At 42.6% G+C, this 22,531-nt stretch overlaps 1 protein-coding gene across 2 annotated transcripts in view; it reads left to right on the forward strand.

Moving 5' to 3' along the window:
- The window catches only part of SNX20 (sorting nexin 20), a 66,034-nt gene extending 50,791 nt beyond the window's left edge, over positions 1–15,243 (forward strand). For both annotated transcript variants that reach the window (XM_040328705.1, XM_040328704.1), the window contains exons 3-4: positions 6,418–6,569; positions 14,278–15,243. In XM_040328705.1, coding sequence (XP_040184639.1) covers positions 6,418–6,569; positions 14,278–14,964 — 839 coding nt within the window. In that variant the 3' untranslated portion in view covers positions 14,965–15,243. The remainder of the gene's footprint in view (positions 1–6,417; positions 6,570–14,277) is intronic.
- The last annotated feature ends 7,288 nt before the right edge of the window (positions 15,244–22,531 follow it).

Genomic DNA, 22,531 nt, shown 5'->3' on the forward strand with positions numbered 1-22,531 from the left:
GCGGAAATGTTACCACCATCACAGAGGGCTATCAGAATGCAGCACTTCCAGGCCTTGCTTTGAGAAATGCTACATTCTGCTTCTGCGTCTGCTGGCAGAGGAATTTCCACTCACAGAGAAACAGTTTTGGGTACCAATCCAACAGCGCCTGCAAGAAGAGGGCAGTTTGAAGATGTTTTAGTCACTAATGATGAGATCATTCTTTCAGCCGACCCATCGACAGCTGTCCTCCGGATCCAGCATCAGGGAACACCTAGACCAACAGGCATCCGAATACACTGAGAAGTGATGAACTACTGGGTGGGCAGGCTTGACCTCTGGCCAGAGCTTGCACAATTTGCAATGGAACTGTTGGCTTGCCCCTCATCCAGTGTCCTGTCCGAAAGGACATTCAGCGCAGCAGGGGGGGGGTCGTGACCGATGAGCGCACTCGTCTAGCTCACAACAGTGTTGACTACCTCACATTTAAAAAAAGGGAATGAAGCATGGATCTCGGAGGAATTCAACACATGTGACCAGTAGACCATGTTTCATTCAAATTCTGGTGAACGCCTGTGGGCTAATTTTTTGGGCCTGTACTGGCCGACACTTACTTCTGTATTCGCTGAATGCCTAATGTTCCACCAGCCACAGAATACAAAGTTGTTTGCTGTCAGGTGAACGCCTGTCGGCTAATTTTTGGGGCCTGTAATGGCCGGCACTTACTTATGTATCCGGTTTTTCACTTAATACTTCTGGTAGGTCAGTGTCCATGTTGTGGGACTATTTGTGCACAGCTAGTAAGTATTTTGTGGCTGCAAATATGACCTGAAGGTTTTTAATATTCGCCTGCCATTAAAGTCAATGGGGCCCGCCGCAAACTTGCGGTTCGTGGACATTTGCGATCGTTCGCGGTTAGCGTTCGCGAACCGTCCTGGGCTGATGCATTCAATGATGCCTCATTATAAAGCGACCTACTTGACGGGAGGATGTGGGAAGAAATTCAAAAAAGTTTGGCAGGCTTGGTATAACTTTGATTTAACAGTGGGATAAAAAGACCAGTAGAAATTGTCAGTTGTTGAGAGTACATCCTTTTAACACCTAGGATAGAGATGGGAGACACTTGGGGTTCAGTCCTGGGGTTGACTATACTTCTGGAGATTTTTAATTCAAATGCTGATAGAGTTTAATGCAGGAGGTGAATGGGCATTGCACGAACAATCCTCAAGGTTTTGAATTGAGTACTAGGTGCACTATTGTCCGGATATGAATGTTTTCGGGTAGAGCGCAAGAAAACTGAGGCTTGTGGTGTTAGGGGGAGGGGGGGGGCTTAAGGACTGTTATCTGAATGTCTAGTTAGAGTTACTGTTAGTTAGATTGACTATCATAGGTAAATTGTTGGCCATGTGAGTGACTGGTGTTGTGCCAAGTAACTTTTCTACTGTATGTCTTCTATAAAACGTAATAAAAATAAATTTTTACAAAAAAAGATCCCAAATGAAATCCTTCCCTCTTACACCAGGGGGATATATCCTTAAGGCCCCTTCCACACGGGGACGGATCTACTTTCAGTGGTCCACCAGCTCAGCGGGAGATCTCTCCTCTGATCTCCACTGAGCTGGAGGATGACAGGTCCCTCTCTGCTCACTGTCTCCTATGGAGAGATCGGACGAAAACGGACGGTATGTCTGTTTTCATCAGATCTCACTCGATCCGATCCGCCATGGACGGATGGCGACGTATCGCCATCCGTCTGATTTTAGCAGATCGGATCAGGTCGGATGTATGGTGCGGCCGTTCAGGTCAGTCGACGAAACTGACAGATGGACCTGAACGGTCCAACCGTGTGAAAGGGGCCTAAAAGGAAAGTTCTACATCTCCAGTAAGTAAATATTATACATTATTATTGTAGTGTTTACCCATATTTTTATGTTTGTCTTTCTACATTTTTGTTATTATAGTAAATGTATAGTCTTGTAGATAAACCACCAGAGGCATAAAGTGTGTAAACACACCATCTGTACATAACTATGTACTCGGGAACATAAAGCGCACCTATTACAGGCCTAAATGTGACTATGGTGCAGCAGCCTGTGTTCCCAGTTACAGTATCTCACAAAAGTGTGTACACTCCTCACATTTTTGTAAATATTTTATTCTATCTTTTCATGTGACAACGCTGAACAAACGACACTTTGCTACAATGTAAAGTAGTGAATGTACAGCTTGTATAACAATGTAAATTTGCTGTCTTCTCAAAATAACAACACACAGCCATTGATGTCTAAACCGCTGGCAATAAAAGTGAATACAATCCTAAGTGAAAATGTCCATATTGGGCTCAAAGTGTCAATATTTTGTGTGGCCACCATTATTTTCCAGCACTGCCTTAACCCTCTTGGGGATGGAGTTCACCAGAGCATCACGGGTTGCCACTGGAGTCCTCTTCCACTCCTCCATGATGACTTTACAGAGCTGGTGGATTTTAGAGACCTTGTGCTCCTCCACCTTCCATTTGAGGATGCCCCACAGCTGCTCAATAGGGTTTAGGTCAGGAGACATGCTTGGTCAGTTTATCACCTTTACCCTCAGCTTCTTTAGCAAGGCAGTGGTCGTCTTGGAGTCGTTATCATGTTAGAATACTGCCCTGCGGCCCAATCTCTAAAGGGAGGAGATCATGCTCTGCTTCACTATGTCACAGTACATGTTGGCATTCATGGTTCTCTCAATGAACTATAGCTCCCCAGCCCCGGCAGCACTCATGCAGACCCAGACCATGACACTTCCACCACCATATTTGACTGGAGGCAAGACACACTTGTCTTTGTACTTCTCACCTGGTTGCCATCACACACGCTTGACACCATCTGAACAACATAAGTTTATCTTGTGAAAAAAAGAAAATACATGTGTATATAGGTACATATATATTGCTGCGCTGATCCTATAAATTTGTGTAAAAATAAATATAAATACACCAGCAGTTCACATAAATATACCCGCAGTGACCCTTGGACATATATGAAAAATCTTACAAATCAATACACCATGTAATATATATATACCAGTGCACACCAAAAAAAACAAGTGCCCCAAAATTCAAATGAGTACAAAACTCAATAAGTGAAAATATATAAAAAGTCCATTGCTCTTCAGAGAAAAAAACTTATGCAAATTCCATGTGTTGAATAAACCAGAAGCTAGTGAATCTCCCACCTGTTGTGCCACCGCCATTTCCAAAATGCACACTCACCAGACCAAACTATAGTAATCGCCTATAGGGACAACCAGCACGCTGTTTCCCAGGTTAGAATCGGATTTTCCTTTCTTTGCAGCTCCCTCACTGCACTCCTTTCCCAATGGGGTGAAATGTTTCTCTTAAAACAGATGGACTCGATATAGTGTAGTATGCTCAGATAATGTTACTTTATTAAAACCATTAAAATTGCACTCACATTGTTTTGTGCCTGTCCGACCGGCACAAGTCTTTCCAGCGTTACCGATCTCCACTAACGTTCTGTGCTATCTGCCAGTGTGCGCTCCACGCCTCGGTTCCTAAGCGGTTCAGCGTCAGGAGGTTACACTTGACTTAGTTCCGCCTATACAGTTTACCCAGAAGCCTCTACGCGTTTCGCAAGCGTTGTTGCGTCATCAGGAAGGCTTCCTGATGACGCAATGACTGGTTAATTCAACACATGGAATTTGCATACATTTTTTTTCTCTGAAGAGCAATGGACTTTTTATACATTTTCACTTATTGAGTTTTGTACTCATTTGAATTTTGGGGCACTTGTTTTTTTGGTGTGTACTGGTATATTACATGGTATATTGATTTGATTTGTATGATTTTTCATATATGTCCAAGGGTCAATGCGGGTAGATTTATTTACGTAAACTGCTGGTGTATTTATATTTATATTTATTTTTACACAAATTTATAGGATCAGCGCAGTAATATATATGTACCTATATACACATATGTATTTTCTTTTTTTCACAATTCTTATACACCTTTTGAGGTGTTCACTATACTGCAGCAGATCATTTGATTATAAGTGTATGGAAAAACACTAAGCACATTTCCAATATTGATGAGCGCCGGTGACACAACACACATAAGTTTATCTTGGTCTCATCAGACCACAGGACATTATTCCAGTAATCCATGTCCTTAGTCTGCTTGTCTTCAGCAAACTGTTTGCGTGCTTTCTTTTGCATCATCTTTAGAAGGGGCTTCTGTCTGGGATGACAGCCATGCAGACCAATTTGATGCAGTTTGCGGCGTATGGTCTGAGCACTGACAGGCTGACCCCCACCCCTTCAACCTCTTCAGCAATGTTGGCAGCACTCATACGTCTATTTCCCGAAGACAACCTCTGGATATGACACTTAGCAGGTGCACTCAACTTCTTTGGTCGACCATGGTGAGGCCCGTTCTGTGTGAAACCTGTCCTGTTAAACTGCTGTATGGTCTTGGTCACATGCTGCAGCTCAGTTTGAACATGTTGAACTTCCAGTGACCAGCATGAGTGAGTGAGAGCGATAACACCAAATTTAACACCTGCTCCCCATTCACACCTGTGACCTTATAACGAGTCACATGACACCGGGGAGGGAAAATGGGTAATAGGGCCCAATTTGGACATTTTCACTTAGGGGTGTACTCACTTTTGTCACCAGCGGTTTAGACATTAATGTCTGTGTTGATTTTTTTGAGGAAACTACAAATTTACATTGGTATACAAGCTGTACACTCACTACTTAACATTGTAGCAAAGTGTCATTTCTTCAGTGTTGGCACATGAAAAGATCTAATGTAAAGCGTTGTGCAAACTGTTGGCGCTATATAAATTCTATATAATAATATAATATATTTACAAAAATTTGAGGGGCGTACTCACTTTTGTGAGATACTGTACATAGTTAGTCTGGATGATAAAAGACACAAGTCCATCAGTTATATAAATGTGTACAGATTATGTGGCCCCTATGACTTGTACACCATTGTACTGCAGTTTACAGGTGCATGGACCTGTAACGTGATTTAATATTTAAAGTGAGCACTTCTAGCAAATAAAAAGTGCAGGAACCTACATCTCTCATCCTCCTCTATGGCGAAATTCCTATCATTCTGAATGAGCGAAGCTCGGATACCTGGAGCTTTCAATATCTCTCCCTTCCACCCACATTTCCTTTGGTACATGTCTATGATGAGCTGTGTCTTTGGCCAACAGGAAGGTGGGAAGGTGTGAGCAAGTCCATGACTACAAAGACGTTCTGGTGCTTTTCTGGAACCCGAACCCCATTGTAGTCAATGGGACATGGACTTTTAGAAAAAAAATGTGCGGAGGTCCCCGCAAATTCAATAACCAGACCCTTTAGGTCTGGTATGGATATTAAGGGGAACCCCGCCGTCAATTTAAAACAAAAATGACGTGCGGTTCCCCCTAAATATCCATAACCAGACCCGTTATCCAAGCACGTTGACCTGGCCGGCCCATAGTCTTCCCTCTTCCTGGGCTTCCCCAGTGACCTAGCAGAGGGTACGTCAGAGGGTGCGGGGTCAGGTGACGGGTGGCCCTGCCTCCTCTATATAAGTAATGTCACAGCTCCAGCTGGGGATGCTGCGCTCCGGATGAATGGATCTTCTCATCGCTGGAGTGGAGATCACCCGTCGCAGGATCTTCTCATCGCTGGAGATCACCCGCAGCCGTCGCAGGATCAGGACAATGTTGAAGCAGGAAGCCGGGAACGAGTGGATTATCACCGCCGGAGTTTTTTTTTTTTTATTAATAAAGGACTTTATTCTACTGTGTGTGTGTGTGTGTGTGTGTTTTTTTTTTTTTACAAGACTTTACACTTCCTTTGTGAAATGGTAGGGGTACAGTGTACCCCATTACCATTTTACACAGGGGTGGGGGTCAGGATCTGGGGGTCCCCTTTGTTAAAGGGGTCTTCCAGATTCTGATAAGCCTCCCGCCCGCATACCCCCACAACCACCGGGCAAGGGTTGTGGGGATGAGACCCTTGTCCCCATCAACATGGGGACATCCTCCCCATGTTGAGGGCATGTGGCCTGGTGCGGTTCAGGAGAGGGGGGGGGCCCGCACTCTGTCCCCCCCTCTTTTCTGCGGCCGGCCAGGTCAACGTGCTCGGATAACGGGTCTGGTTATGGATATTTAGGGGGAACCGCACGTCATTTTTGTTTTAAATTGACGGCGGGGTTCCCCTTAATATCCATACCAGACCTAAAGGGTCTGGTTATTGAATTTGCGGGGACCTCCGCGCATTTTTTTTCCTGGACCCAAACTTTTTCCAATTATTCGGGTTCGGGTTCGCTCAACCCTAATCACTACACATTAAATGACACTAGTGTATTTTATAGCCAGAATGTATCACATGTTTTCTTCAAACTAAATTTATAATTTTTATGGCTAGATAACAACTCCCCTCCTCGTGAGCACCATCTTATGACTACAAGAGAACTCCAGCTGTACTGGCAGAAGGAGAAATATGACGGAAAGCCAGTTAGGCTTCTTTTTCAAATCCATTCGACTCGCATTGCTGAGGATTTTCTGTCCAAGTTTGTGGTAAGGAAAAATAAAATGAGTATAAGTTGAGTATAGTGAACTGACCGGAAAAACTCTGCATAGAAGTGTTGTGTAGAATGTCAAGATTTACTAAAGAAAAGATGATGTTCTAGGTCCAGGGTGAGGATGACATTGGGGTTGATTTACTAAAACTGGAGAGTGCAAAACCTGGTGCAGCTCTGTATAGAAACCAATTGGCTTCCATTTTTTTTTGGCAAACGTTAACCTCCCTGGCGGTATGATTATGTCAGATTTTAGGTGCTAAAAGCGGTACCATTATTTTGCATGGAAAATTTATATTGTGGGCCTGCAATTCTTAGGAATAACTCACTTAAATCTGTCCAAACAAGAGTCTAGTAGACATCCTGGGTATTATAAAGTTTGAAACACAAAATCATAAATTATAATATAATTAACTATAAATAATTATAACAAATAATAATATAATAATAATTAAACAATAATGTATACAAATCAAAAACACTGAAATTTGCTCAGTTGCAGAATCGTCGCTTGAATTGTCATCAACGAATTTCCCCACAAATCGCTATCGCTCAATTCTGCAAGGAATTCTAATTTATTAGAAAACAAAAAATAAAATATTTGGACAGCCGCACTCCTGGGCTGTCCAAATATTTTCTTTTTTGTTTTCTGCTATATGCACTGCCAGCACCCGTGGTCTCCAGGAGGCGATTGATCAACCAAGCATTTCCATCTGGAGCGGTAATTCCCTTTCTTCGATACTAATTTATTATCGCTGTTTTCTAGCTGGTCTAAAACCACTTTTGACATAAAGGGACACTTTTTGGTTGCTATGGACAATCTCCAGTTTCTAGGCAGAAAAAAACAGTCTTTATTATATAAAAGTGCATGCTGGACAGACCACTGTGGACAAAGGGGTGTGTAATTATTTTATACAGTGCTGTAATCTGTAAGATTACAGTATACTGTGCGTATTGCATGTTTTTACTTTTCTGAATTTGGCGCCGATCTCTGCCCCCGTGCGTCGCAACGTCGCAGGGAACAGAGCTCGGCGGCACTCGGGCACTGTGTGAATCGAGCGAGGAGACATCGCAGAATCCAGGGGATAAGGTAAGTAACTGCCTGGATCCTGCAATGCGATCTCGAGTCTCGCTCAGGGATACCGCTAATGGTACTAAAATTCCACCCCGAGCCAGACTCGGGAATACTGCTAGGCAAGTTAATTGAACAAGCTGAAGTTAGAAGATTGGCTACCATGCACAGCTGCATCAGGTTGTTGCACTCTCCAGTTTAAGTAAATCAACCCCATTATGCTGCATTGAAAATGAAACCACTTGCTCCAGAACATTGGGGTTGATTTACTAAAACTAGAGCGTACAGAATCATGTGCAGCTCTGCACAGAAACCAATCAGCTTCTAGGTTGTTTGTCAAAGCTTGATTGAACAAGCTGAAGTTAGAAGCTGATTGGCTACCACGCACAACTGCACCAGATTTTGCACTTTTTTTTTTTAATAAATCAACCCCAATGTCCGAATAGTTATCTTCCTGTGGCATTGCATGCATAACCACAGGTAAAAAGCTCATAAGAAGACTTCAAGCAGATATAACACCATGCTATGGCATAGGAAGTGGAGAAAAACCTCTGCAATAGAACACAGATGGCGAAAAATAAAAATATGGCAGGGGTTATATCCCTCCCTTGCTCTATCCAAAATGAAAGTTAAAATTTTGCCTATAATTCTACTTCAAGTCTAACTTGGCAGCCAAGCTGCATTAATCTTTCATGTTAATAAATGACAACTAAAACAAAGAAAGTTTTTGACTTTACTTCCCTTTTTCATTTTTCAAAACTGTATGTTGTAAGTACAGGGATGCGATGTGACAGACAATGTTGACATTTTTAGCTGTTCCTCAAACCTTGCTAAAACTTAAGAGTTTTTGTATCCGTTAGTATTTCGTGACACAAAAAGGCATGTTTACTAAAGGGACTTTTTGAACCATAAAATAGTCAGAATTTAGACACACCAAATAATTATACAGTACAAAGCCAACCAAGAACAGGAACCAAAAATATGTAAAAGTATATGTATCGGCCTAAACTGAGAATTTTTTTTTTTTTTAAATTGGGATATTTGTTATAGCAAAAAGTAAAAAAAATATATATATATTTTTTTTTTTAATGTGGGCCTGAAACGGAGCAAAAGATGCACAGGACCCCTGTGCCGCAGCGGAGATATGTGAACCGGCTCCATAGAGAGCCGGTCAAAATTTCCTGCTATTGCGAATTGGTGGATGCGGCCAAACCGTATCCAATTCGCAATAGTGTGAACCCGGCCTTATTTAAATAATGGCACAGCGTTAGCCATGCCACAATGCTTTGGAACTGACCATTTTAGAAAATAATCTATAAAACGTGGGTATAATGACCTAACTGATAACATTTATTCATGTGTACTGAAGAAATAACATCTATCAACCTGGGGAAAAAAAATGAAAAGTCAGCAGCTACAAATATTGTAACATCGTACCTTTATTAAAAAGACACTTACCTGTCCAGGGATCTAGCGCTGTCCTCACCCAGGCCAGTTCTTTGCTGGTCTTCGAGCTCTTGGTGCTTGCTGTTTACTTTGGGAAGCCAGCTGTGACTCCCTGTAGATTCACAGCCCACTTCCCGCTGCGCATGCGTGGGCAGTGCTTGGTCCCGAAGCCCTCTGGGATCTGTGACGTGTCCATAAAGGGTGTGGGCTAGATTTCCACTTGGATCACCTATCAAACTAGGTACCTGCTCCCCCCAAAATATTGTCCTGTGCCAAATGTGATAGAGGTGAAGTTTTGCTTTTGAAAGACATTGAATGGTCAAAGCGACATTGTTGGTGTAAAGCCCAACCTCCAACTGACTTTTTACTCACTTCTGTAGAGTTTTACAGCCATTCCTTCCACCATCACAGCTGCCACCATAATAGCCAGTGTTGTCCTGTTTTCCAGCTCAGAGAGATTACCTTCATCATGTGGCAGGTCTCCAGCCTAGCAATTGGCCACTAGGCCCGAGCACATACTCCCAACGCTGTATCCTGGCCTAGGCCAGCACTTTGCAGGGGGGGCAGCACGGAAAGATTCCCCCACCGGCTTGGGCTACACTGTTAGTGTAGCTTCAGTCTTATGGGGTGGACTGGGATGAGAGGCAAATTAGTCTAACATCACCATAAAGCGGCCGCACTGCTTCCATTATGCGGGCGACCGGCATTCCGCAACTGTGGGGGGGGGTCGCTGCTTCTAATTTTGACTGTCCTATCATCCCGGACCACAAACCTTTCTCAATGTGCTATATGTTTTTTAATGCACCATTGGCATGGTTATATGGTTAGTCCTCTCCATAAAATTATCAGAAATTTGTGCTTAAAGTAGAACTATAGGAAACACTTGTTTTTCATTTTGGATAGAGTAAGGGAGGGTTATAGCCCCTGTCAGTTTATTTTTTACCATCCCTGTCCCATTGCAGAGATTTCCCTTCACTTCCTGCCCCATAGCCAAACAGGAAGTGAGAGGAAATCTGTGCAAATTAAGGGAATCAATTCCCCCCCCGGAACTAGTGTCGCCACTCGAAAATTTCAGGGTGGGTCTTAAACAAAAAGGGGTGTGGCATTGACAGGAAGGGGTGGGTCTTAAACAAAAAGGGGTGTGGCATTGACAGGAAGGGGTGGGTCATGTTTAAATTAGGGAGTGCACAAGTTTAGTCAGGCCTGGGGCAGCACAAAACCTAAATACACCACTGCATACTCCTCCATTCCCAGTATTTTTAAGTGAATGCCACAGAAGAAGAGAAGCAGGGGAGAGCTTTACACAGACAGATAGGAGATAGCAGAGGGAATATAACTTTTGACAATGTTTATGGTTCTCTCTGTGCCTCAGTCTTTTGATGATGCCCCAACCCCATTTCTAGTGCTGTTAGCAAAGGGTCAGTAAAGTAAAAATTTTAACCACTTCCTCTGAGCCCAGATTATCATGGACCTGCCCAGCCTGGCACTGGACAGTGAAAGGAGAAGCAGTACAGTGACAAGCTTATGTCTCTGTCACTCTGCTTTCTCTTCCTATCATCGTGCTTCTTGTCAGCACATGGACAGAATAGTTCCTTGTAAACAAGTGCAAAGCTAAAAGTGATTATTCTCATAAATAGCATCTCTCGCAGTGAAGGTCTGATAGTGGAAGGCAGGTTACACTTCAGCTATAGTGCGGACCCCTGGTGGTTAATACAGATGCTAAAGCCGTGAATAAATACCATCAAAAGAAAGCTCTATTTGTGGGGAAAAGATGATAAAAATATCATATGGGTACAGTGTTGCATGATGGCACAATTGTCATTCAAAGTATAACAGTGCTGAAAGCTGAAAATTGGCCTGGGCAGGAAGGAGGTAAAAGTGCCCTGTAGGCAAGTAGTTAAACAAACATGTTCAATCTGCAGTTTTGTTATTTCCTGTAAAATTTAATGCAATATGGCAAACTGGAGGCCTTCACTGTTGGTGTACGGAACACTACCAGAAATGTAATTTCCTGCTTGTGTGATTGGCTCATTGATTTTCCCAGAAGCCTACACTATGATCTAAGTCAGATTTTAGGCATCCTCTGCAACACAAATGTAATTTTTGGTGAGATACTCTGAGGGCTAATTACTTCTAAAGTGATGCAGACACTGCAACTTTCCAAATTAAAATGCTGCAATTGCATCAGCTGAATAATGAAAAAAAAAATCACACCCATTAAAATTCAATTTGCACATTGACATAATCAAAGAGCTATTTATTTCTTCAGAGCACAAACTGGTAAGAATTGTCAACAACGTTTGTTAAAATCTCTACAATGTACATTGATCACACAGAGGGGATTGTTGTTGTGTTTTTTGTTTACAAAAGTGGAGTTACTATTTAAGCAATAAAAAAAGGGAAGTGAAATAAAGAAGTATGCTATGAGTCTACACAAGAGTAGTGTTAAGACCTGCAGTGGTTATGGTACTGCGGCCTTCTTTCCATCCCTCAATCGCCGAGCATAAGTGATTATCGCTACCATAGGAGGTAGAGGGATAGTGGAGATGAATGCAGTTTTCAGGATGATTCTTCCCAATGGTTAGAATATTCCCCCAAACATGAGCCAAGACTTCATGAAGGGTGTACCAGGCATAGAACATCTTGATTGAGAAGGCAGGCTCTTATATACACCAAAAAGAATACTTGCAGTAATCAAATGGACAATGACACACTCCACCCACAACATCATACAATGGGTAGTAACGAGCCTCCAATACACATTCTTTAGGAGACAGACAATCTGTCTCTGAGATAATCTACATGAGCTAATTACTAATCATTTACCCAGACAAGGTGACTCTGAGATAAGCTCTTCTCACCTGCTATACAATACACATTTATCATCAATAGAAATTCACACAATACAATGTCAATTAGCATCACACAATGAAAGGTTCTTGAGAGCCAGACTAAGGTTCATTTACATGACAGTAGCAGACGATATTAAACACCTTAACAGTCTGTGTTCCCACATTGAATGAATCACTCTTTCTATTGACCGGTTGGTGTAGAATCAACAACCTGTAATATTTCAAGATATCCTGGAATACATTGTGAATTATCATTACTGTCCCATATCCTGTAATCCAAGATATAATTTCTCAGTCATCCTATGCCCCTCGTGGACATAGGATGACTTTAGACACAAGAGTCATTGGTGAAGCTGAAACAGAAGTACCCCACTCCAGCCCTCTCTATGCCTGGGAGATATTGAGATCAGTTACGGAATAAACCTATTATCTCCAGGCAGAGAGCACACAATTTTCACAAAAGTTGGAACACCCCTTTCCACACAAGGTATCCCTACAATTACATATCCCCTGATGGCCCCGATTTGGGGATCAACATATCCAAATTTCACCCAGATCGGTCCAGGGGTTCTTAAAAAAAACGAACCTGTGAGAAAATACAGAATAAAGTGTATTTTCTTCACAAGTAGGATTTGTGGGTGAAAAGCTTATTCCAAACATTAAACTGAATTCAGCAAAGTTATGGGACGTCTCTGCTTGTAAAATAGCAAGTGGAAGGATGAAAACTGTGAGAAATTTGTCTGTCTGCTTGTAAAATGGTGTGTGTGGAAGCTGCACATCATTATATTTTGATAAATGTCACAACTCCAGCGATGTACGGGTACATCACTGGAGCTGGGAATGTCTTTGCCCCCCCCCCCCGTCCATGACTAATAATTATTTTCCTTCATGTTTAAGAGACACAACAGAACGTAAGAGGAAATATCTAAAAAGTAAGGGGCTATGTTATGTATGGGAACGTACCTTGTAGTCAGAGCCTAGTTTGCAGGAGGAGGCCTCTCTTACAGCCCTGGCTCAGGAGCTGCTGGAGTGGAGACAGCGAGCTCGGGAGCGCAGCGAGGTAGGAGTGCCTGGTGATGGCAGCAGTCCGGCACAGACGGTAGTCCTTCAGGAAGGGCTGGTGCAAGAGACAGCGTTTGCAGACGTGGAGGATCAGCGACTCTGGAGCTGGTACAGGTGCTGGAATAGCGGCAGCAGGAGCTGTTAAGGCAAGCCGGGTTAGGTATAGAGCAACAGCTGGTATTGGGGTCAGACAAGCCGGGTCAAGCAGGTAATCAGACAGTTCATCTTGCAGGCTATAAGCGTGGCCAGATTCAGGCACGGGGTCTGGCAACGGTGGGCAGGAGGGCAGAGCAGAGTCAGAGCAAGCCAAGGGTTGGTTTGGAGAGGTTCGGGTGGTCAGGCGGAGCCGGGTCGGTATAGGTAACAGGTTCAACATGGCACAGAATACGGGTACAACGATGCAGATCAGACAGCAAAGTGTCACTGCAGCTGCTGGCTTTTTAAAGGCAGAAATGGCCCCAATTGTGCGTTAACGTGCACGTGCGCGCTCCCGCCACGCATACATCCGTCGTGCACGCGCATTTGGCGCACGCTGGTGCATAGGTACAGGCAGCTGCTGCTGCTGGTACTGTGTAGTAGTATGTGCGTGCATGCGCGTGCGCCGGAACCTATTGGCAGGTCCCTGACAGGCTATCTGCTCTTAGACAGTCCCGGTGTCTTGACAAGTTATAGGCAATTCGGCAGAAAATTGAACCACGTCAATTCCGCTTTCTTTAAACCATCAGTATCTGATGATTTGGACAAATTGGTGTTTTGACAAAACACCGGTTACCGAATACTGTCTGGTACAGGAAGATTTTGCTGTTTTCACAGCACAGCGGCTAACGAGGACAAAGTTGTCACCCCAGAAGCGGCCATTTTCTTGGTTAATTTCAGAGCGGAGTAAAAATCTTTGCTTGTAATATCGTGCACTGGACTCTATCCGGTTGCCGGTGTTGTGTTAAAACAGCAATTTATGAAAATAAACAGCAATTCGTCACAATCTGCAATTCATGATGGTTTAAAGGAAAACGGAAGTGACGCAGGTTGCTCATTTGGATTTCCAATTTCTGTTTTAGTCACAACAGTAACAAAAACAAATAGATAGGGTCAATCTCCTCCACGGGAACACTGACAGCAATACAATCAGACAGGGATATTTACACTACAGACATCTAACTAAATACATTTTAAAGGTAGAAAATGCAATAACATACTTATTGACTAATGACTATATATATTGCTATAGACTACTTACACTATTATTACTTATATATACCCATTCCCTTGAACAGTTGTACAAGATTGTGATCATCAAGACAGGAAGTTTTGATGGAAAAAAAGTCTTCATTGAACGAAGATACTCTGATTTTGAGAGACTTCATAGAAACCTATTAAAAGACTTTAAGGATGAAATGGAAGATGTGGTCTTTCCTAAAAAAATTCTGATGGGAAACCTCACTGAGGAGATAATTCGTATGAGGATGATTGCCCTTAAAGACTACCTTGGCGAGTTGTATGCTATAAAATATGTAAGGAAATCCTGTCAATTTGTTACATTTTTCATAGAATCAGAGTTAGGAGAAGGCTACAGCTGTATCAGAGGAGGACAGTACAAAAAAGCTACAGAGACATTGGAACAAGTTCTTTATCTTCAAGAAAAACTGGTTGATCATTGTCCCATCATGATGGTGACAACCCTGTGTGCCCTAGTTGTCTGCCATAAGGATATGGACCAATTAGAAAAGGCTTATGAGACTGGAATGAAAGCACTGGAACTGCTACAGAAACATCCAAGACACAGATATTACAATCCATTATTGGACACTTTGATTTCATTAGCATACAAACTAGGAAAAGACTTCCTGTCTTTAAGAGAGAAATTTGAAAATGGGGAAAATAAGGCCACAAGAAGCAGCTTTGAAGGTGAAATGATTACTTTGAAGGAGCTTGTAGTGAAGGAGAGATTACCTACAGATTAATGTTTGCAGTTGTCTGTTAAATATATTTATGTTTTTTTTTTGTTTTGTTTTTTATGTCTAAAATCACTTTTTTTGTAATGGTTTTTAAATCCACCTTATTTTTGCAAAGTGATCAATATTATCCATCATGTATAATAGGGAACTAGGTAACACATGCTTCTGCAGTACACACACCCTGGCTAATTGATCCAACTGGACCAATGAAGATTTTGGACAAAGCAGACAATGTATTTCAGCACAAAAATGTATTAAAGGCTAACCTCTGATTATTTTCTTTTACTAGCTGCTAGATTCTTTCCGTTCAGTAGACATGTGCATTCTTTTTCGTCTGAATTTCATATATTTTCGTTATTGTTTTGACAAACAAAAACGAAGGTGCAGAATACGAAAACCGAAAGATTCAACATAAACAAATGCTTTATTTTCGTTTTCGTCGGTCGAATGTGCCTAACCTTAACTCTATTAGTACAAGATTATTCTACATAGAGACAAAAGATTTGACATTATAGAGACAAAAGATTTGACATTATAGAGACAAAAGATTTGACATTATAGAGACAAAAGATTTGACATTATAGAGACAGAAGATTTGACATTATAGAGAGAGAAGATTTGACATTATAGAGAGAAAAGATTCGACATTATAGCGAGAAAAGATTCGACATGGAGAGAAAAGATCGCTGCTGGAATTGGGTGGGGGAAGTAAAATAAAAATAATGATGATGATGAATGTTATTGGCTGATTGTAACCAAAGAGGAGGAGCAGTAAAATAGCTAGAACTAATTTGACAATTCAACATGAATGACAAAGATTCGTCAAAGCATCGAAATACATACAAACATACAAACATCAAATCTGTCATTGAAGGCTTAAGTTGTCTGTCAAATGTTCAAAGAAGATTCGATGGAGCATGGAGCAGCTAAACTGTAAGACGCCGCAATCATACATTTCTGGTCAAATGCTCGGCCCACAGGCTATAGAAAAATTCTAATGTTGGTTGACTAGTAATAATAATTAATATAATTATTACTAGTCATACAACATTAGAATTCTTCTATAGCTTGCAGGTGGAACATTCGACCGGAAATGTACAATTCGACGTACAGTTTCGCTGCTCCGTCGAATCTTCTTTGAACATTTGACAGACACCATAAGTATTCAATGGCAGATTCAACCTTAATTCATTTGGATTTTCGGACAAATGCAATTTCTAACGAAAAAACAAAATAAATAAAAACGAATTTCGGGAGTAACTAAATCAATTTATTTTTCGGACGAAAATGAAATTCCGAAACTAAATATTTCCGTGTGCACATGTATTATATATTGTAAGAGGAACATGTTCAACTTGTGTTGGTACATATGGCCAACATACAGCCGTGGCCAAAAGTTTTGAGAATGACACAAATACTAATTTTCATAAAGTCTGCTGCCTCAGTTTTTGAGATGGGAAATTGCATATACTCCAGAATGTTATGAAGAGTGATCAGACGAATTGCAATTAATTGCAAAGTTCCTCTTTGCCATGAAAATTAACTTAATCCCATAAAAAAAAATTCCGCTGCATTTGTGAAGTAGGCTTCAGGGTGCCCAAGAAAGTCCAGCAAGCGCCAGGACCGTCTCCTAAAGAGGATTCAGCTGCGGGATCCGAGTGCCACCAGTGCAGAGCTTGCTCAGGAATGGCAGCAGAAAAGGTGAGCGCTACCATCAGTCCTGTGTCATGCCAACAGTAAAGCATCCTGAGACCATTCATGTGTGGGGTTGCTTCTCATCCAAGGGAGTGGGCTCACTCACAATTTTGCCCAAAAGCCATGAATAAAGAATGGTACCAAAACACCCTCCAACAGCAACTTCTTCCAACAATCCAACAACAGTTTGGTGAAGAACAATGCATTTTCCAGCACGATGGAGCACCATGCCATAAGGCAAAAGTGATAACTCGGGTACCAAAATGTTGACATTTTGGGTCCATAGCCTGGAAACTCCCCAGATCTTAATCCCATTGAGAAATTGTGGTCAATCCTCAAGAGGCGGGTGGACAAACAAAAACCCACTAATTCTGACAAACTCCAAGAAGTGATTATGAAAGAATGGGTTGCTATCAGTCAGGAATTGGCCCAGAAGTTGATTGAGATCATGCCCAGTCGAATTGCAGAGGTCCTGAAAAAGAAGGGCCAACACTGCAAATACTGACTCTTTGCATAAATGTCATGTAATTGTCGATAAAAGCCTTTGAAACGTATGAAGTGCGTGTAATTATATTTCACTACGTCACAGAAACAACTGAAACAAAGATCTAAAAGCAGTTTAGCAGCAAACTTTGTGAAAACTAATATTTGTGTCATTCTCAAAACTTTTGGCCACAACTGTACATGCAACAGTCCTTTGCTGAGTCCCTGGCATGTGTTCTGCATACAATGTAAAGTCTTGTAAAGCCAGCAACCATATTGGGACCTTTGCATTATTCTCTGTAGAGGATAATGGCCTGCATTTCTGAATCATGTACCCAAAAGCTAATATCTCAAAAACTCTAGAGTCCACTTTATAGCCAGATGCTTCATTTTCATTATTGAACAGTTCCTCTGCAGGGGTTAGTTTTCAGGTGGGATATGCCACTGGTTAATATTCCTTATTCATTTCCTGGAATAAAACTTCTCCCAGGCTAACATCAGAGGCATCTGTTTGCAAAAGAAATTCTAAATACTAAAATCCTAACACAATATTACCTTTAGCTTTTGATAAGCTCTCTCTGCCTTTTCATTCCATTTCACCATAGGAGAAATTTTTTTGGGTATTTTTTACACTATTTGCAGAGATCTGGATTTTCCCACACAGCAACAGACTTAAACGCATGTAAAACACATGTATATGCACATAAATACAGTGCAATCCTCAACACAACAAGGAAAAAGGAAGCGAGGATACAGGATATAGGGAAAATGCATTAAATAAAACATATACCCAATGATGCCAAGGTGCAAAAAACAAAATGCAAATGAGCATAAAAACTGATGTCAACGTTTATATATGTAAGTCAGATCTGTGACTTTGTTTCATGTGCACGAGCCCTTCATTGCAAGGAAAGGGATAAAAGTATATCCCCAGAGTGCAGACACCAAGTTGCTTATCCAGTATTAAAACTCTACCTCCACTATTACAACTCTACCTGAATTTAAGCAGCAGACAGATCTGGCATCCTAACCTCTGTAGTGCTTACCCCTGGAGGGGCAGCTGAAAATTTACCCAAGTCTCTGTCAAGTACAGGGGCAGCCTGCCACAGTCACAGTTCCAAGCACACCGACAACAGAGACTCAGTCTAGGTAATGTCGTTTTGTGAATTTTAAGGAATTTAAGGGTTCAGGATACTTCAAAACGATATAGGAGACATTTGAGGACACACTTAACACAAATCCTGTAGCAGCTGCCTGGGCTAGAGGTGATAGGGAAGGGCCAGTAGCTCCAGGAGTTTATGTGAGCAGATGCAGACCATACAGCAACCACTGGCACTTACTTCTCTCTGGAGCAGGCACTTTCGAGAGTCTCAAAAAAAGGTCTGTCTCACAATATCCTATAAACTGTCTACCACCCAGTTTCTAGTGTGGGAGGCAAGGATCTTTCTCCAGACCAAAACTCCAGAATAATGTCCTTCAGCAAAAATCGTTTAGCAGTCTTCTTCAGGGCCCCAGCCTAGCACTTGCCGAGGCCCAGACTAATGGGAGCTGGACCCTTTAAGTGGGCTATGATGGCAAAATCATGGGTCTCCCAATCATGTGGAACTGTGATTTTAATGCATAGTGCTCACATCATTGGGAGCCTGTTCTAACAGCTCCCCTTGATGGTAGTTGTTGTGAAATGTCAGTGACAGCTTGGCCACAGTTCTGGTGGTGCCAATGGAGAGCACCCCAGGACAACACAGAAACACCTATATATGGAGGCTGGGTGTTAAGGCTCACCCAGCCTACTGACATACGTGTGCATGTTGCTCTAATTTTGCTAAGTAGAGTTTGTAAAAGGAAGGTCAGCCGCTGAGCTGTGAGTTCATGTAGTTACATCTACAATACCCAAAGAAATTAAGGTTTGCCATTTTTTACATAGTTACATTGGTCCAGCTCTGACCAATGTAACTATCTGTATACCATATGTGTGGGATGCCTCTAGAAGCTGCACATCGAAGGGAAGCATACATCACACATCATACAGCAGGGTGGCATGGGCAGGCTGGATCACGTACATGTACGTCATCCAGCTGAGGGGCGTGGCTCCCCATACCTAGCTGCTTTAAATGGCCCAATGTCAACAAAGCTGTTATGAATGAATGATAACTATAGTGATGCTGTCATTGGCCCACAGCTATTACATGGTACCTGAGCCAATCACAGCACTCTGTACCATTTGATAGTTGTGGGCCAATCACAGCACACAATAGGAATCACAGCTGTTACGAATGTATCCTATTAAAACATTGCTGTTACAGTACTGTAACATCAACCAAAATGTAAAAAAAAAAAAAAAAAAATCCCTGACCCGCCCCTCTCTCTTCTCGGTGGCTCATTGACTTTGATTGACAGCAGTGGGAGCCAATGACGCCCACTGCTGTGTCTCAGTCAATCATAAGGGATAATCCCCGGACTTCATGGCCCTCATGCAACATTGCTGGATCTAGAGGGAGCTAGGGTAAGTATTAGAGAGGCTGAGGAAGACTGCTGCACACAAAAGGTTTGGTATCCTAATGCATGGATTGCCTTAAAATTAAAAAACCTTCTACCTTTACAACCACTTTAATTTCTTCATTTTCAAAAAAACATTGTGACAAAAAAGTGGCAACTTCAAAAAACTTGCCATGCCTCTTACTAAATACATCAGACAGTCTACTTTCTGAAAAGGAATGATTTTGGGGGGGGGGGGGGGGGGGGGGGGGTAGTTGAACTGGTGTGGCATTTTAACCACTTGCTGACTGGCCTATAGCAGTTTTACTGCTACAGGGTGCCAGCTGTGTGCCAGATATACAAGAACAAGTCTCCTGCGCTCTGATATTTTAGAAGGAAATGCTATGCAGTGGTGCAGTTCGATTAAAAGTAATCATCTAGAGTCTTGCAGCCCTCCTCAGAATCGTTGGTATTCATAAAACTATAAAAGAGAAGGTCACACGAGGTCGGTGCGCCCTCCGCTCTTTTTCTTCTCTTTTATAGCTGTGTGCCAGATCACACATTATATATATATATATATATATATATATATATATATATATTATATACATACGTGATCTGGCACTACAGTGTTGCATGCCCGTGCAATTGATAGTTAAGGTAGCGCAGTGCTGAATAGCAAAAAACAGCCTGGTCATGAAGAGGGGAAAACTTTCCGGTGGTCAAGGTTAAAAGGTGTGTCCCTTGTGTGGCTAGTTATTTCCCAGGTGTGCAAACATGAAGCCAACAGGGAAAATTTAAAAATGTTAACAAATACTGCAATTTTCCTTCCCTAACAAACTCCATGGCAGCACAGCTCCCACCCAGCTTGGTAGGATTAGTTATGGAACATCGAGCTGCAGGTGGGATGCAAATTTATGAGGTATGGTCCTGCATGCAGTGCCAGTAGGGTCCTACCCAGACGTGCTGCCATGGAGGCAAAAATAGCAAGGTTTGCACTTGTAAAAATAGGCTCATACTTAATGTTTCCACAGCATTAAAAGCATATGACGATGTACCACTAGGTGGCAGAAAAGCATTAGCTGTAAATTGTTAAGCAGTCAATTTTGCCAGTCATTTATGCTTAAAGCAATAACACAGAGGGCCTGGAGAGAAAGGCTTATTTCATGCAAAGACCGCAAAATCTGTATACAGCCCGCTTGCAACTCAAGTAACAACATAGTGGTGTTAAATACAATATACACTGAACAGCAGTGCAAGGATTACAAATGTTTAAACATCATATTAAAATTAACATATGTGCCCTGTACATGCAGGTACAGGTTAAATAAAAGCTGGTTTTAACCAATGAGTGATTTACAACTGCCCATTATTTTAGCTGAATGTGTGGCCAAGTATGGCATTTTGCAATAGGTATTGAGAAACAAGAGTGTAGGGGATTGTGCAGCTGAAGGTTGTTGAGCAGAACACAGAACATTGTAGAAGATCAGACACCATTAGAGAAGAGGAGAAAAGTAGAATAATTGTCAATCAGGGGACAAAAAGAAGGCAGAATGGCAGCTGAACGTACTGGGGTGGGGGCACAGTGGCAACTGGTTATGGACTGGGCGGGGAGGAGAAGTATCCAGTAGAAGTAGAAGTCTCTAGTTCTGGGTCCACAGGTTGCAGATATTGCCACATTACATGTCCCCAGCACAGCAGAGTGCCACATTACATGTCCCCAGCACAGCACATCACATTTTTCTGCCGACGTTCTTGCTGCTAGGGACACTAGGTGAACACTGGGCAACAATAGCCTGGTTGCCCTCATTTAAAATGGCGCCGGCGTCATTTCCGGTTTCGCTTCACTTCCGGTTTGTAAAAGAACGCAATGTTACAGCACTTGGACGTCTATACCTTTTGGGATTGATGACAAACATCTCCCAGGAGGCATAGCAGTCCGTGGATGCCGCGCTGAAGCTGCTGCGCCGCGGCGGGACCAAAGAAATAAACAGGCATATAACAGTGAGTTTAAAACAAAAAAAAAAATCGTATGCCAAACCTATTAAAAGGGACAGACCTACAGGGGATGCAGAAAAGTGTCAAAAGAGGGTGGAACTCCACTTTAAGATATTTACAAAGGTCCTCTCACTCCGCCTAAACATGGTATTACCCTCCCTGGTCCATAAAGACCAGGTAGAGCATTGTCCCCCTCCGCCAAGCGGGAGACAACACAAGAAAAGTAATAGACCTCATTGATGTGGCAAGCAGGGAGGGTTTGGAATCTCTGCACCTGAGTTTAGACGCGGTGAAGGCGTTCGACCGCCTTGGCTGGCCCTTCATGCTTGCCACTTTGCGACACATGGGGTTCAGGGGGCCTTTTCTTCGTGCGGTCCGGCACCTTTACACCAACCCAGTGTCGCAGGTGAAGACCCCCTTAGCCACCTCATCCACCTTTCCCGTCACCAACGGGACCCACCAGGGATGCCCGCTTTCCCCCCTTCTTTTTGCCCTCTGCGTCGAACCCCTGGCGGCGACCCGAGCATTCGGGAATCCCAGTGAAAGGGAGTTTAAAATCTCCCTCTTTGCTGACGATATCATCCTTACCCTGACTCACCCTTGCATCTCCTTGCCCAACCTTGACGCCGAACTTGAACGCTACGGGGCCCTCTCGGGATATAAAACTAATGCCTCCAAGTCTATGGCCATGCCACTTAACTTGCCTGAATCGGATATCTTCCATCTACAGCCAGTATTCCCATACAACTGGGAGCGAGCCTCCTTTAAATACTTGGGGGTCCACCTGACCCCGACCTTTGCCTTCCTGTACCAGGCCAATTTCCCACCTCTGTATAAGTCGATCAGGGGGCTGATCCACAAATGGAAATCCCACCAGATATCCCTCCTAGGCCGGATAGCGGCTGTTAAAATGGTAATCCTC

This window comes from Rana temporaria, chromosome 11 (genome assembly GCF_905171775.1).
Source record: "Rana temporaria chromosome 11, aRanTem1.1, whole genome shotgun sequence".
NCBI classification, from domain to species: Eukaryota; Metazoa; Chordata; class Amphibia; order Anura; family Ranidae; genus Rana; species Rana temporaria.